The 18,000-nt window shown below is 36.1% G+C and overlaps 3 protein-coding genes across 4 annotated transcripts in view; 2 read left to right on the top strand and 1 right to left on the bottom strand.

Annotated features, from left to right (window-relative positions):
- Positions 1-18,000, top strand: part of lingo3b (leucine rich repeat and Ig domain containing 3b) — a 644,601-nt gene that overhangs the window by 230,013 nt on the left and 396,588 nt on the right. The gene's annotated exons all lie outside the window — the stretch shown is intronic.
- Positions 1-18,000, top strand: part of nectin4b (nectin cell adhesion molecule 4b) — a 212,759-nt gene that overhangs the window by 67,795 nt on the left and 126,964 nt on the right. The gene's annotated exons all lie outside the window — the stretch shown is intronic.
- Positions 1,878-8,145, bottom strand: si:ch211-155e24.3. Its single transcript, NM_001128410.2, is given in 5 exon segments — positions 1,878-3,404; positions 3,454-4,269; positions 4,433-4,496; positions 5,078-5,172; positions 7,683-8,145. Coding segments are annotated over 4 exon segments (1,023 nt in total). The 5' UTR covers positions 7,888-8,145; the 3' UTR covers positions 1,878-3,404; positions 3,454-3,610.

The raw sequence follows: 18,000 nt of genomic DNA, 5'->3' as shown, positions 1-18,000 counted from the left end.
ATAGAATCACCATGACAGCTCAATTACTGTAATTGTTACCATAGCAACTGTAGAATCACCATGACAGATCAATTACTGTAATTGTTACCATAGCAACTGTAGAATCACCATGACAGATCAGTTGTTGTAACTGTTACCATAGCAACTGTAGAATCACCATGTCAGATCAATGACTGTAATCATTACCATAGCAACTGTAGAATCGCCGCGAAAGATCGGTTACTATAGTTCATTGGTTCTCAAACTTTTTTCATCAAGTACCACCTCAGAAAAAAATTGTCGCTCCAAGTACCACCAAAATGAGCAGTATTGAAATACAGTAGCGTAGTAGCCCCAGTAAAGCAGCTACAACTCTGCAAAGTTAAAAACGTGCCAGATTACCTCAGAAATATAGGCTACATGTCATATATGGCATATTATATATATCATTTTTGATCAATTTTGAAATGTGTATGGCATGTACATGACTTATTTCATTCCTTCGCGTACCACTAGAAGGAAGCCTGCGTACCACTAGTGGTACACGTACCACAGTTTAAGAACCATTGCTATAGTTGTTGTGTTACCATAGCAACTGAAGAATCACCATGACAGATCAATTACTGTAATTGTTAACTTAGCAACTGTAGAATCACCATGACAGATCAGTTATTGTAACTGTTACCATAGCAACTGTAGAATCACCATGATAGATCAATTACTGTAATCGTTACCATAGCAACTGTAGAATCACCACGAAAGATCAATTACTATCGTTGTTGCGTTACCATAGCAACTGAAGAATCACCATGACAGATCAATTACTGTAATTGTTGCGTTACCATAGCAACTCAAGAATCACCATGACAGATCAATTACTGTAATTGTTTCCATAGAAACTGAAGAATCACCACCTCAGATAAATTACTATAGCAACTGGAGAATCAATACAACAGATCCATTGCTGTAGCTGTTACCATAGCAACTGTAATCACACAACAGATCAGTTACTATAGTTGTTACCATAGCAACTAAATCACCATAACAGATCGATTACTGTAGTCGTTGTGTTACCATAGCCATTGTAGAATCACCACAGCATTTAATTCTGAACGCAGACACACAAAATGTGTTTATTACTGAAATTACGAAAGACGCAGAAAATAGCTGTTTCATGAAAATGTTTATTTAAATTGCTACAATAAACACACAAAAAGCTGAAAACTAGACTTAATCATTTGATGATAATCGAAGCTCAATGTAAGATTCAGGAGGCGGAGACAGTCAAAAATGGCTATAGTGGTCGTTAAGATAATCATTTCAAGAATCATGTCCCTAAATACACGTACAATCATTATCTTAGAGATAAAGTGATAACATTTGTTATTCAAATGGTTTAAATTTTTTTCAATGAAAAATAATATTAGGTTTATCTTGGAGATGTGAAATGTACCTGTAAATTTTAGAATTACTCACATTTAGAAATGAATGCAGATTATACTTGTAATAATTACAATGATGAATCCATATGTAATATTGGATGTATAATTTTCTAGTTGTGACATTTAAAAATGGGAAAAAGCAATTGTTAATGAAATATATATATATATATATATATATATATATATATATATATATATATGAATAAAAAAACATGACATTAGATTTTAAATGTATTATGTAGACTTTTGCATTTAATCCACTTTTAATGCACATGATTGGCTGTAAATAGTTAGCAGTCTTCTAAATATATAGGATATCAAACAACTTACTATTATTAAAATGTCATGTAAAGTGCTTGGCATTATATTCCAATAACGCCAACAAAAAATCATTATTTTTAACTTGTTTTAAAGTATAAGATAATTCTTTAAAAAAGTTCAAACAGAATCAGCAAATCACCATTTCTAAATCTTTAATTCAATCATGCAGACAAATAACACATGGCACACACAACACAGGATTTAATACAGCTTGAAAACAAATGAAATACAAAAATATGATTCCAGAAGTATAAGAAAAACACTGCAATGTCCCGCAGTCACGAGCTGTGTTTCCATCTAAAGGTGTGAATTAGATTCATGCGCAAAACTGAAATATTGCATAAACATTAATATAAAGCAGGGTTTCCATCCAATCAGAAACAAAAGAAAACAAAACATCACTTCCTGCTAAGCTTGCACAAATATTGCTCAGAGAAGTGTACTTTCATGCGTTGGGAGAAGACACTGTGCTCTTTTTCTTCTCTAATACAGGAGTTGCGTCTCAAGTTATATAGTTAAATGAGCCTACTATAGTTGTCGTGTTACCATGGCAACTACAGAATCACCACAACAGACCAATCACTGTAGTTGTTGTTTAACTATGGCAACAGCAGAATATACACAATGGTTCAATTACTGTAGTTGTTGGGATACCATGGCAACTATAGAATCACCACAACAGATCAGTTACTGTAGTTGTTACCATGGGAACTATAGAATCGCCACAATGAATCAGTTACTGAAGATGTTGTGTTACCATGGCAACTATAAAATAAAATCGCTATTACAGATCAATTACTGTAGTTGTTGTGTTTTCATGGCAACCATAGAATTACCACAATAGATCAATTACTCAACTTGCGTTACCATGGCAACAATAGAATCGCCACAACAGATCAATTACTGTAGTTGTTGTGTTACCATGGCAACCATAGAATTACCACAGTGGATCCATTACTCAACTTGTGTGACCATAGCAACTGTAGAATCACCACAACAGATCAATTACTGTAGTTGTTGTGTTACCATGGCAACTATAGAATCGCCACAATGAATCAGTTACTGAAGTTGTTGTTACTATAGCAGCTATAGAATCTTAACAACCATCAATTACTGTAGTTGTTGTTACCATGGCAACCATGAAATTACCGCTATGGATCAATAACTCAACTTGCATTACCATGGCAACAATAGAATCGCCACAACAGATCAATTACTGTAGTCGTTGTGTTACCATGGCAATTATGGAATCAACACAATGGATCAGTTACTCAACTTGTGTTACCATGGCAACTATAGAATCACCACAACAGATCAGTTACTGTAGTTGTTATCATGGCAACTATAGAATCACCACAATGAATCAGTTACTGAAGTTGTTGTGTTACCATGGCAACTACAAAATCGCCACAACAGATCAATTACTGTAGCTGTGTTACCATGGCAACTATAGAATCACCACAATGGATCAGTTACTTAACTTTTGTTACCATGGCAACTATAGAATCGCCACAACAGATCAATTACTGTAGTTGTTTTGCCATGCCAACAATAGAATCGCCACAACAGATCGATTACTTTAGTTGTTGTGTTACCATAGCAATTATAGAATCACCACAATGGATCAATTATTCAACTTGTTACCATGGCAACTATAGAATCGTCACAATGGATCATTTACTCAACATGTTACCATGGCAACTATAGAATTACAACAACAGTTCAATTACTGTTGTTGTTGTGTTACCATGGCAACTATAGCATCAGCACAACAGATTAATTCCTACGCTTGTAATTTATTGCAATATTCCAAAGTGCGCATAAAAATAAAAGGATGGAAACTGCGGTTTACTCCTCCACCGTCATCATCACCTGTTCTCCCAGGCGTCTGTGTGCATGCGCTGGTGTGATTTGAGGCTGGATCTCTGTGTGAAGCGCTTCCCGCACTGCGCGCATTGATACGGCTTCTCTCCGCTGTGCACGACGGCGTGTCGGATGAGATTGCAGTGTTTGGTGAAGCTGCGTCCGCACTGCGCGCAGGAGAAGGGCTTTTCTCCGGTGTGGCTGCGCAGATGCTCCTTCAGCTGACTGAAGCGACTGAAGTTTTTGCGGCAGAACGTGCAGCTGTAGCGCTTCACTTCCACACTGGAGTGCCAGTGAGTCCGCAGCCTCCGCACGCTCGCGCTCACACCACACATGGAAGCCTCGTCTCGCTCTCCCGCATTGAACTCCATCTGTGTGTGATCGTCTGATTGTGCATGTGTGTCTTCTTCATGCTGGAGGGGTTGTTCTGCTGGTGTGTTTTCTAGCTGGACGTCGATGGGATGTTCAAAGGTCCAGTGCTGGTGGTTTTCTTCTTCAGCTTTAACCTGGAGCTCCACACACTCCTCCTCTTCCTCTTCATCTTGTTTTATAGGCTCTGTTGACGTCTGTGTGTGTGCAAAGAGTGTGTTTTGGATTTCCAAAGCACCAAAATCTGCATTTGGGATCTCTGTGTTGTGCTCAGTGGGAATCTGCTGTTCGGTGCCTGTGTTACACACAAAAAACTGAGGATGAGTCCCTTTAAGGCAGGTCTGTTCTCTTGATGGCCATCTTTGTATTCAGTTCAACTCATCTTCATTTCTATAGCACTTTTAATTAAATGGTAAATCAGAAAACGTTGCTTTATTCATTTATTTATTTATGTATACCTGCTGGTTCCTGTTCCTGTTTGATTTCTGGAGCTCTGATTTCATTCTCCAGTGAACAGACGGACTGCAAAACACAAGAACAGACGGATCAGAGTTCAGTTTATTCACATTCATCAAACATGAAGGGTAAAAGTAATAAGACACATGACACCAAAAAAAAAGCTTTTACACTGACTGGCCACTTTATTAGGTACACCTTTCAAACTGCTTGTTAACTCAAATTTCCAGTCAGCCAATCACATGGCAGCAACACATGACAGCTGCAGTTTAAACTGAGCATCAGAATGGGGAAGAAAGGGGATTTAAGAGACTCTGAACGTGGCATGGTTGTTGCTGCCAGATGGGCTGCTCTGAGTATTTCAGAAACTGCTGATCTACTGAGATTTTCACGCACAACCATCTCTAGGGTTTACAGAGAATGCTCCAACAAAGAGGAAATATCCAGTGAGCGGCAGTTCTGTGGGCGCAAATGCCTTGTTGATGAGGCCAGAGGTCAGAGGAGAATGGCCAGACTGGTTCCAGCTGATAGGAAGGCAACAGTAACTCAAATGAGCACTCGTTACAACCGAGCTCTGCAGAAGAGCTTTTAAAGCTCCTCTGGATGTGTGTGTGTGTGTGTGTGTGTGTGTGTGTGTTCATCCTCACCTGCTGGATGCTGAGCGTCTGATCTGGGGTCTGTTCTTGATCTCTGTTGTTCTTGAGCGGAGCAGAAAATCGGTCTGATGTTCCACAAATCCACACTGGAACACACACACACACACACACACACACACACACTCTTATCCTCTTGACTACATAAACTATCTTACTGGAATCTATAAGCAGATGAGCAAGTCAATTTGTGTGTGTGCATGTGTGTAGCATGGTGTGTAGTATGCATTGTGCATCTAACCTCTCCTCCTGCAGACTCTCCGTCCATTCATACACACACACACACACACACACACACACACACACACACACACACACACACACACACACACACACACACACACACTTTGTCTTCTGTAGTAAGTGAGTGTGTGTGTGTAGTATATATGTAGTATGTATTGTGTGTTTAGTATGTAGTGTGCATCTCTGACCTCTCCCCCTGCGGACTCTCCTCAGCTCAACGTCCATTAACACACACTTCCTCCTTTAAAGTGTGTGTGTGGTATGTTTGTATTATGCTGTGTGTGTGTGTGTGTGTGTGTGTGTAATATGCAGTGTGTGTAGTGTGCATCTCTGACCTCTCCTTTTGCTGACTCTCCTCAGCTGTCCATGAACACACACTTGGCTCTTCTATAGTGTGTGTGTGTAGTATGCAGCTCTGACCTCTCCTTCTGTGGACTCTCAGCTCTCCATTAACACACACTTCCTCTTCTTTATTGTGTGTAGTATATATGTAGTATGTATTTTGTATGTAGTATGCACGGTGTAGTGTGCATCTCTGACCTCCCCTCTTGAAGAATTTCCTCAGCTCTCCATCCATTAACATACACACTATCTTCTATAGTGTATGTAGTGTGTGTGTAGTATGCAGTGTGTAGTATGCACCTCTGACCTCTTGCAGACTTTCCTCAGCTCTCCGTCCACACATCCTCTTTATAGTGTGTGTATGTACTATATATGAAGTATGTAGTGTATAGTATGTAGTGTGCATCTCTTGACTTTTCCTCCTGCGAACTCTCCTCAGTTCTCAGTCCATTAACACACACTTCCTGTTCTATAATGTGTGTGTAGTATATATGTAGTATGTAGGGTGTGTGTAGTAGTAGTATGCAGTGTGTAGTGTGCATCTCTGACCTCTCCTCCTGCGGACTCTCCTCAGCTCTCCGTCCATTAACACACACTTCCTCTTCTATAGTTTGTTTGTGTGTAGTATATATGTAGTATGTAGTGTGTGTGTGTAGTATGCAGTGTGCATCTCTGACCTCTCCTGCAAATTCTCCTCAGCTCTCCATCCATTAACTCACACTTTTCTTTAGAATGTGTGTGTACTATATGTAATCAGTAGTGTGCGTGTAGTGTATACGTAGTGTGTAGTAGTATGCAGTGTGTAGTGTGCATCTCTGACCTCTCCTCCTGCGAACTCTCCTCAGCTCTCTGTCCATTAACACACACCTCATCTTCTATAGTGTGTGTGTGTGTGTACTATATGTAATCAGTAGTGTGTGTGTAATGTATATGTAGTGTGTGTAGTAGTATGCAGTGTGTAGTGTGCATCTCTGACCTCTCCTCCAGCGGACTCTTCTCAGCTCTCCGTCCATTAACACACACCTCCTCTTCTATAGTGTGTGTGTGTGTACTATATGTAATCAGTAGTGTGTGTAGTGTATATGTAGTGTGTGTAGTAGTATGCAGTGTGTAGTGTGCATCTCTGACCTCTCCTCCAGCGGACTCTTCTCAGCTCTCCGTCCATTAACACACACCTCCTCTTCTATAGTGTGTGTGTGTGTGTGTACTATATGTAATCAGTAGTGTGTGTAGTGTATATGTAGTGTGTGTAGTAGTATGCAGTGTGTAGTGTGCATCTCTGACCTCTCCTCCTGTGAACTTTCCCCAGCTCTCCGTCCATTAACACATATTTCCTCTTCTATAGTGTGTGTGTGTGTGTGTACTATATGTAATCAGTAGTGTGTGTAGTGTATATGTAGTGTGTGTAGTAGTATGCAGTGTGTAGTGTGCATCTCTGACCTCTCCTCCAGCGGACTCTTCTCAGCTCTCCGTCCATTAACACACACCTCCTCTTCTATAGTGTGTGTGTGTGTGTGTGTACTATATGTAATCAGTAGTGTGTGTAGTGTGTGTAGTAGTATGCAGTGTGTAGTGTGCATCTCTGACCTCTCCTCCTGCGAACTCTCCTCAGCTCTCCGTCCATTAACACACACCTCCTCTTCTATAGAGTGTACTATATGTAATCAGTAGTGTGCGTGTAGTGTATATGTAGTGTGTGTAGTAGTGTGTAGTATGCATCTCTGACCTCTCCTCCTGTGAACTCTCCTCAGCTCTCTGTCCATTAACACACACTTCCTCTTCTATAGTGTGTGTGTGTACTATATGTAATCAGTAGTGAACCTGTAGTGTATATGTAGTAGTATGCAGTGTGTAGTGTGCATCTCTGACCTCTCCTCCTGCGGACTCTCCTCAGCTCTCCGACCATTAACACACACTTCCTCTTCTATAGTGTGTGTGTGTACTATATGTAATCAGTAGTGAACGTGTAGTGTATATGTAGTGTGTGTAGTAGTATGCAGTGTGCATCTCTGACCTCTCCTCCTGCGGACTCTCCTCAGCTCTCCGTCCATTAACACACACTTCCTCTTCAGCGACTCGATGTCTCTCCGGCTGCGGCTCAGCTCGCTCCTCAGGCCGGCGCAGCTCTCCTCCACCCGCCGCTGGATCTCCTCTACCGCCGCCGCCGCCAGCACCTCCATGACGGACAGCAGCTGCGTCTGGAAGGCCATATTTTCCATCGGGGAACTCTTTATAATCCGCCAAAATGATGTGTATTGATCTGCAGCACACGACGCACTCCGACTGATATACCGCCGATTAACGTTAGCTAAACACACAAATGACCCTCTCCGTTCACGAGCACCGGCGTTATGAAAACAGAGCAGGATTCGCGCTTATTCCTGCGTGTTTTTGTTTTTAATTATGCTGTATATTTAAGTGTAATGTTTGCTGGGTTGCAGCCACTATTGTCGTGTAAATATTATTGTCCGGAGCGCTGCTGAGGCGGCAAGCGTGCGGTCACGTGATGCACTTCTTTGCGTTGGGTTGCCAGATCTAATAAACAAAACTACGCAGAAACAAACTAAAACTCGCCCTGACATCCAACAATGCAACTCGCGTACATAAAATAATCATTCACATATAGATATATATGTTGAAACATTTTCCATGGTAATAAGTCTTTAAAATACTATGAAAGTACCATGGTAAGTGTATATAGTAATAGCATTATACATTTGGTATACTGTTTTTTTATTTATACCTTATAATAACATAGTTGAGTTTGTTTTGATTGGTTTTCTTATGAAAATCCCTCCCTTTTTAGACGTTTTTTTTCTTTGAAATACAAAGTCTTTGAAATACAATAAAACACTATGGTAAGTGAATACGGTAATCATAAAATACCATTGTACATTTACCATTTAAGCTTGAATATCATATTAATCATAGATGCTGTATTTTTATTACCAATTAATAATGATGTATACTGTTATAAAGCAGTCATAGTGCAATATTTTGTATCTGATCTGCAACGTCCAATAAATGAGTGAATGTGAGAAACATTACTGCCTTCCCTCTTTTATTAAAACATTAGTGCTTTAAAAATTGATAGTACACATGAACCACACCAAAACACATCTGTACATACATTAGGTCTTTGTACTTAGTAAATGAAATAATATTTCATCCAAATTTAAACAGAAAATGTAATTTATAGCATCTGTCTGTCTGTCTGTCTATGCTATATTGGTGTGTATTTTTAAAAACAAATAATCAGAAATAGATTGACTTTGTTTATATGCTTTATTTGAATTTATAAACCAAACTGCTCATAAACAGTACAAAAATAAACCTTTAATTCAGGGTAAACGACAACCTTTTAAATACACGGATCAGGCATTTTTGATACTGAAGAAATTCTGAGAAACCATTTATGAAAGTGCTGGACAGCAAAAATGGATATTTACATGGATTTGAATGTTTTCAGTGCTTTTGTTTCGTGATTCCGTGTTTACCCCTTTAGGGCAATTCAGTTCTGTCAAATACTTGGGAATTCTATTTAAAAACATGCTATTGCAAAAAAAGGGCATGGTAGCAATTAAATGCCTAATTTTGTTTATTTTATTGCCCTTTTTCAGTAGAAACGTCATGTATCTTTGACATTTTCCACAAAGCAAGTCTTTTAAGTACCTTGACGTACCATAAAAAATACTATGGTAAGTGATCTATCTATCTATCTATCTATCTATCTATCTATCTATCTATCTATCTATCTATCTATCTATATTAATCAAACAATTGTCTAACCCTGGAGAAATAATTGAAATGTTTTAGTTGGTTATTTGATTTAAACTGATGACTGCTCATAAACAGTACAATGATTCGTAGAAATGTGAAGTCTTTAATCCATGGAAACAACCTTCACTTATATAACCCAGTTCCATAGATATATACACTAGTATGTCGCCTGGCCTTATTGTTGTCTATTGGACGGAATGCGTCAATAGCGCCGCCATCTTGCTACAGGGTAGCGCTCCTTTGAAATGAATGCGGGAGCAAGGTAGTGGAGGACTGTGGTCATCCAAAGCCAGAGATATACACATATACACATATATCTATGATCGGGAGTTTTCCTGGATGTTAGTATGTTTTTTTTTTTTTCTAATTACGAAAATTATAATTTTATATCACTTTTCTATATTGATGGATCAGTGACCGCACGGGCATTCCTGACAAAAGGCTTGTGTTTGTGTGTACAGAAATGTACTATCCACCCTCCCTGTTAAATTTAATCTAATCATGTCCTGAAACACAGCTCCTCTCCTGCTTTCACTGCTCATACTGACGGAGAGAGCGATTCGTTTGTGAATGAATCCCCCGAACGACTCTTTCACTAACGTTAGCCGACAATAACACAAGTTTCTGGCAGCGCAGCATCTCGTTGTCATATTTCTTTTGCATTGTTTGCTGATTTTATTCAACAAAACTAGCATAAGCCGAGTGTTTAGTGCGAGTTGGAGCTGCTTTGCCGTATGGTGAATGCAGTAAGTGACTGTTATCATCAATAACGTTACCTGATTAGCACAAAAGTTCAGAACATACAAAAGCAGAAAAAAACTTAAGATTACATATGAAATGTTCTGCCTTTGTGCTTTGATTTCTTTGTTTGCTCGTTTCTACACCCGTAGACAGCGCTAAAGTCCCGCATCTTCAAATAACACTGTCTTAGTGCGGTTGAATGACATTTGTCCTGGGAGCACTGTACCAATGTGGCGGCGCTATTGACGCATGCTCAGGGTCCCTATGCGATATCTAGTGTATATTTCCATGACCCAGTTCCACGGGTAAACCCGGGACTTGGCAACCCTGGTGGAGGCGGATCAGTCATTTTTGATACTGAAGAAATTTTGAGAAACCATTTGTGAAAGTGCTGGACAGCAAAAGTGGACATTTACATGGATTTAGATGTTTTTAGTGCTTTTGTTTCGTGATTTCTGTATTTTCAAGTCATCTATAAAACAGGAACAGTTTGAATATGGCACTTTCCTAAAAACATGAATTAAAAATATCCTTATCAGATTAAAGCAACTGATCAAATAAAGACATTTCTATCCTACACCCCATTTTGTTGTTAATAAATGTCAAGTCATTCCAAATGTAAGCATGAGAAATACAATGAAAAACATGCCTCTGAATTCATTTCTGAATAGTTTTTTTTGTATTTACGTGTCACAGCGTAGAGTTTTTGCACATGACTGCATTAAATGCTTAATTTAGTTTGTTTTGATTGTTTTTCAGAATAAAGGCCATGTTTCTTTAACATTTACCACCACAGGATAATGCAAGCCACTGAAGTACCATGAAAATATGGTAAGTTAATATTCTAATGATGAAAAGCCATGCTATATATTGTGTTTTCTGTACATGGCACCATATAAATACATATTTGAAAATATATTAAATGAAAATACTATGTTTTCTTGGACATTTATCCCTTTAGGGCAATGAAATTCTGTCAAATACTTGAGAATACTATTTTAAAACATGCTATTGCAATGTTTTTGGGCATGGTAGCAATTAAATGCCTAATTTTGTTTATTTTATTGCCTTTTTTTCTGTAGAAATGCCATGTATCTTTGACATTTTCCACAAAGCAAGTCTTTTAAGTACCTTGAAGTACCATAAAAGTTCTATGGTAAGTTATCTATCTATCTATCTATCTATCTATCTATCTATCTATCTATCTATCTATCTATCTATCTATCTATCTGTCTGTCTGTCTGTCTGTCTGTCTGTCTGTCTGTCTGTCTGTCTGTCTGTCTGTCTGTCTGTCTGTCTGTCTGTCTGTCGTCTGTCTGTCTGTCTGTCTGTCTGTCTGTCTGTCTGTCTGTCTATGTTATGTGTGTATATTCTTAAGAACAAATAATTAAACAATTGTCTAACCCTGGAGAAATAAATAATTGAAATGTTTTCGTTGGTTATTTGATTTTAAACTGATGACTGCTCATAAACAGTACAATAATCCATAGAAACGGGAAGTCTTTAATCCATGGAAACAACCTTCACATTTATAACCCAGTTCCACGGGTAAACCCGGGACTTGGTAACCCTGGTTGAGGCGGATCAGGCATTTTTGATACTGAAGAAATGTAGAGAAACCATTTGTGAAAGTGTTGGACAACAAAAATGGACATTTACATGGATTTAGATGTTTTCAGTGCTTTTGTTTGTTTGTATGCCTTTAGGGCAATTCAGTTCTGTCAAATACTTGTGAATTATTTAAAAACATGCTATGGCAATGTTTTTGGGCATGGTTGCAATTAAATGCCTAATTTTGTTTATTCATATTGCTTTTTCAGTAGAAACATCATGTATCTTCAACATTTTCCATGAAATGTCTAAGTACCTCGACATAGCATGAAAATACTGTGGTAAGTGATTATGGCAATCACTGTACATTTGGTATATACTCTGTTTTCTGTACATGGTACCACATAAATACATATTTAAGTTTGTTTTGATTGGTTTTCCAATGTAAATGTCTCTTTTTTTTGGACATTTCCATGGTAATACAATTCAAGTTCAATGTAAAGACTATGGTTAGTAAATATGGTAATCATTCAATAGCATTGTACATTTGGTGTATTGTTTTTTAAGTATACCATATGATTATATAGTTGAGTTTGTTTTGATTGGTTTTCCAATGAGAATCCCATCCTTTTTGGACATTTTCCATTATAAATCTTTTGAAATACATTGCAATTCCATACTATGGAACACACTACTATGCAATACTATGGTAAGTGAATATGGTAATCACTCAGTATCATTGTGCATTTAGTATATTGTTTTTTTTTTCTGTGCATGGTATATAAATACACATTTGATCTTTTTTTAGGGGAAGTGCTATATTAAGTGAATATTGTAATAATTCAAAACTATGGTATATATGGTACTGTAAGAAATTAGTCTGTCTTGACCTAACATCCACTCTAAATGGTGAATTTCCCCTAAATTTAATAGAGAAGACAACTTAACAATTTATTATCCTGCAAATGGTAGTAATTGTAGACTGGGGATGGGTGTGGACACAGAAAACCATCTCAGACAATGAGGTGATGAAACTGCATTAACATACAGAGAACAGCTGTGCATGGCGATAGCCAAGGAGTGACTTCATTAACATCTAAAAGCAGTAAATTAAAACTATATGAAAGGTTTGAGTTTAACAATGTTCAGGATTTAGTCTGACGCAGCTGAAACCAGAGTACTGCTTGTACTCTGAGACTGCTATGCTAAATAAACATCTTCATTAAGATCTTCTACTTCCTCGCCATTTTTGCTTACATATTGTGTTTTTTTTGTGCTTGGTACGATATAAAAACACAGATTTGAGTTTGTTTTGATTGCTTTCTTTCAATGGAAACATGGTCTTTCCCCTGAAAAACCAATCAAGACAAACTAATGTGTATTTATGTGGTACCATGTAGAAAAAATAACACATAGTAAATGTGCAATGGTATTAAACGATTACCATATTCACTTACCATAGTATTTTTGTGGTACTTTAAGGTCTTTCAAAGACTTGCTTTGTGTTTCCATGGAAAATGTCAAAGATACGTGGCATATCTATACAGAATAAAGTAAACAAAATCATGCCATGGCCATAACATTGCAATACCATGTTTTTAATTCTCATTTGTAAAATAATAGCATTGATCTAATGCGGTAAATGGCCTAGAAAACCCCTATTTTTATATTTTTTATTATAATTTTTGTATGTTTTCCGTGGTAACACAATAAAAGTCTTTAAAATATCTTGAAGTACTAGGAAATACTATGGTAAGTTAATATATAATCATTCAATGCCATTATACATTTGCCATTGGTACATTTGTTTTATATATATATATAAATATATATATATATATATATATATATATATATATATATATATATATATATATATATATATATATATATATATATATATGCTTTTTTGACATGCTGTACCATAGAAATGCCAATGTTGGTTGAAATGCCAATTTGTTTATTGAATTTTCAATGGATATTCCATGTTGTCTTTGATATATTCCATGATTAGTCAATGCAACTCTTTTAAAGCACATTGTAGTACCTTGATAAGCATTATAAATGAAGATGTGCCACTTCTGCTCCTGCTTCAGTATCAGTTCTCTGAATATCATTGGTATTTTTGATTATTGCGTGTGGTGACGCTCTACATCAGCTGTTTTGAATGAACTGAAAATCTTAGTTCATGTCAAATGAGTGCTTTCTTTATTTTTATTTTATTTACTGACTCCATATGCGTTTCTTGGTTTCAGGTTTCTAAAGGTCATTTATACAGTGGTGTGCAAAAGTTTGTGACCCCCTTGCAGAATTGGTTAAAAAGATCATTAGACAATACATGGCATTTTTTATTTCACACTGACTGGAGTAAGATGTTCACAAGACAAAACATCTATACCTGTGCAAAAGTTTGTGAACCCTTGGTTTTTTAACTGTTGTGGTCTCTTAATGATCTACTTCTGCTTTGTGATGGTTGTTGATGAGTTTCTTTATGAGTTTGTTCTGAACACGTAAACTTCTGCAGTCTTCTTCTGAAAAATCCTCCTTGACCTGCAGATCTTTCAGTTGTTCAGCATCTTCTACAGATTGTAATACTTTCCAGTATGATCCAGCAGACCTTTTCACTCCGAGGATGAGGATTTTTGGCAAAATTCAGTGTAATTATAATTCACATGCATTGTATGAATACAAAGTTAAGTGTAACATTAAAATTTCAAATCAAAGCTTCAGATAAATCGAACTTTTCTTATATTATAACACATTTTGTGTCTTTATTTTGATGGTCAAGAGAGCACCAATGTTTGGATGTCAAATATGGTTTAGGCATCTAATCGATTAGCGTTTATGATGTGTTTGTTTATGCCAAAGTTGTTTACATGCATTGTATGAATACAGAATTCAGTATAAATTTCCAATTTTGAATCAAAGCTTTCAAATAAATAAAACTTTTCTTATACTATAATGCTTTTTGTCTTCATTTCGATGGTCAAAAATGCCGCAATGTGTGGATGTCATATAGACATCAAGATTTAGACATCTAATCAACGCATTTTTTATGTTTTTTCTGACGCCAAAGTAGCACAAAGTCAGTGTAAATTTGGTATTCTGAATTGAAGCTTTCAGATAAATGAAACTATTTTACTTCGATGGTCAAAAAAGCATCAACGTTTGGATGTCAAATAGACATCAAGGTTAAGAGATCAAATCAATCGCTTTTTTATGCCAAAATAGTTTACATGCATTGTATGAATGCAAAATTCTGTACAAATTTGTAATCAAAGTTTTCAGATAAGTAAAACCTTTTGAGTTTTTATTTTGATGATAAATTATGCATCAATGTTTGGATGTCGAATAGACGTAAAGGCTTAGACATCTAGTCAATTCACATTTTTGAGAATTTTTTTGACCCCAAAGTAGTTTACATGCATTGTATGCATACAAAATTGTATTAAAAACTGTAAATTTACAATTTCAAATCAAACTTTTCAGATGATTGAAACTTTTCTTATATTATAGCACCTTTTGTGTCTTTATTTTGATGATCGAAAAAGCATCATTGTTTGGATGTCAAATAGACATCAAGGTTTTCACATCTTATCAATTAGCAATTTTTTTAAGTTTTTTTACACTCAGGTACTACAAAAATCAGTGAAAATTTAGGATTTTCAATCGAAGCTTTCAAGAGTTCCCACTTAGATGTGCTTGGCATTTATAGCAGGTCTGGCATGCTGTCCCGAGAGAAAACCCTGAGCTTGGAGATATTTGAGCCCAGGGCTCCCGCCCGGTCTAGAAGCATATCAGGAGATCCGAGATCAGGTAGGTATCGATCGCTCCCCCTTTAGAAGGGGAGAAAAAGGAGGAGATGGGGTGGAAGGGGGATTCTTCCAAAACGAAGATAGTGCAATAAGGAGAAAGTGATCCATTTATATTAAGCTGGGATCATTCTGATTGGATTATTACTGATTACGGATGAATGGCCAGCGGTGCACAATCATATCACGTGCTCCTCTCGAAATTAGTTTATGAAACTTCACTTCATATACGTATATTATAACACTTTTTGTGTCTTTAATTTGATGGTGAAAAAGGCATCAATGTGTGGATGTCAAATAGACGTCAAGGTTTACACATCAAATCGATTGGTGTTTTTACGGCAAATAGTTTGCGCATATGAAAACAAAATTCTGTATAAATTTGTAATTAAAGCTTTCAGATATGTAAAACTTTTCTTATAATACTTTTCATGTCTATTTTGATGGTAAAAATTGCATATTATAATATTTATATTTATAATATTATATAATATTTGGATGTCAAATAGATGTCAAGGTTGAGACGTCAAATCAATGCATTTTTTATGTTTTTGATGACAAAGTAGCACAAAATTAGTGTAAATTTTGAATCAAAGTTTTCAGATGTATAAACCTTTCTTATAACACTTTTTGTGTATATTTTGATGGTCAAACAGACATCAATGTGTGGATGTCAAATAGATGTCAAGGTTTAGACATCAAGTCGATTAGCATTTTGATATTTTTTTTTTAGCTGAATTAGTATAAGAATTGTGTAAATTTAGGATTTTAAATCGAAGCATTTATATAAATAAAACTTTTCTTATAACACTTAATTTGATGGTCAAAAAGACAATGTTTGGATGTCAAATAGACGTCAAGGTTTTCATGTAATCGATGCATTTGTGATGTTTCTTTGACACTAAAGTATTACAAAATTCAGTGTAAATTTTAAATCGAATCTTTTAGATGAATAACATTTTTCTTATAACACTTTTTGTGTCTTTAAATTGATGGTAAAAATGCATCAATATTTGGATGTCAAATAGACGTCAGGGTTTAGACATCTAATCGTTTAGAATTTCTGATGTTTTTTTAATGATCAATAAGTACAAAAATCATTGTAAGAGAATTTTGAATTGAATCTTTTATATAAATAAAATGTTTCTTATATTATAACACTTTTTGTGTCTTTTTATGGCCAAAAAGGCATCAATGTGTGGATGTCAAATAGACGTCAAGGTTTTCACGTAATCGATGCATTTGAGATTTTTTTTGACACTAAAGTATTACAAAATTCAGGGTAAATTTTAAATCAAATCTTTTAGATGAATAACATTTTTCCTATAACACTTTTTTGCTTCTTTTTATTTGACGTTCAAAAAGGTATCAATGTGTGAATGTTAAATAGACGTGAGGTTTAGACATAAAAAACAAAGGTTTAAACAAAAAAGACTGCTATTTTTGTAGCCAAAGTAGTTTGCGTGTATTAATACAAAATTCAGTATTAATTTGTAATCAAAGCTTTCAGTCAAGTAAAACTTATTAGACTTTTTGTGTCTTTATTTTGATGGTAAAAATGCATCAATCATTGGATGTCAAATAGACGTCAAGGTTTAGACATCTAATCGTTTAGAATTTCTGATGCTTTTTTATGCTTTAATTAGTACAAAAATCTGCGTAAATTAGGATTTTGAATCGAAGCTTTCATATAATTAAACATTTCGTATTTTATAACAAATTTTGTGTCTTTTGATGGCCAAAAAGGCATCAATGTGTGGATGTCAAATAGACGTCATATGTGGACAAATTTGACTGTCAGATCTAATCTATGCAGTTTTTATGTTTTTTCTACGCCAAAGTAGTGCAAAATCAGTGTCAATTTAGAATGAAAGCTTTCAGATAAATAAAAGTTTTTGCATCTTTATTTTAATCAATGTTTGGATCTCAAATAGAGAATTAGTATTTTGTTCACATTGCTATGATACAGAATCTTCCATACCAATCAGTTTTCATTGATCAGTCGGTAAACATTCAATAAAGGGCTTCCAAATTTTTGAAAATTTCTTTGGTTTACCTGCAATCTCATATCTAATTTTTTCCATGTGTAGTACATTACAAAACTCTGTGAGCCATGTCTCAAATTTAAGTGTACACTCTTTGTTCCACGTCAATAATATTACCTTTTTTGCCATAGTCATTCCATATTGAACTGTCTGGACTTGATCCAAGCTAAAGTTTTCAAAGGGAGGAGCCCAGCCTAATATTGCAATAAGAGGGTCAGGTGGAAAATCAATCCTTAGTACTTTAGAGTAAAAAGAGAACACCTCCGTCCAAAATTTTGATATTTTTGGGCAGAACCAAAATGTGTGTGCTAGATTGGACTTGCATTTAATACAAAGAGGCGATACAGAGGGGTATATTGAGTGTAATTTAGTGCGGGAATAGTGTAGTCTATGGACTACCTTA

The sequence above is a fragment of the Danio rerio genome, chromosome 2, assembly GCF_052040795.2.
Source record: "Danio rerio strain M-AB ecotype USA chromosome 2, GRCz13ab, whole genome shotgun sequence".
NCBI classification, from domain to species: domain Eukaryota; kingdom Metazoa; phylum Chordata; class Actinopteri; order Cypriniformes; family Danionidae; genus Danio; species Danio rerio.
The sequence above is the reverse complement of the archived record's forward strand: the minus strand, read 5'-3'. Positions and strand labels throughout refer to the sequence as shown.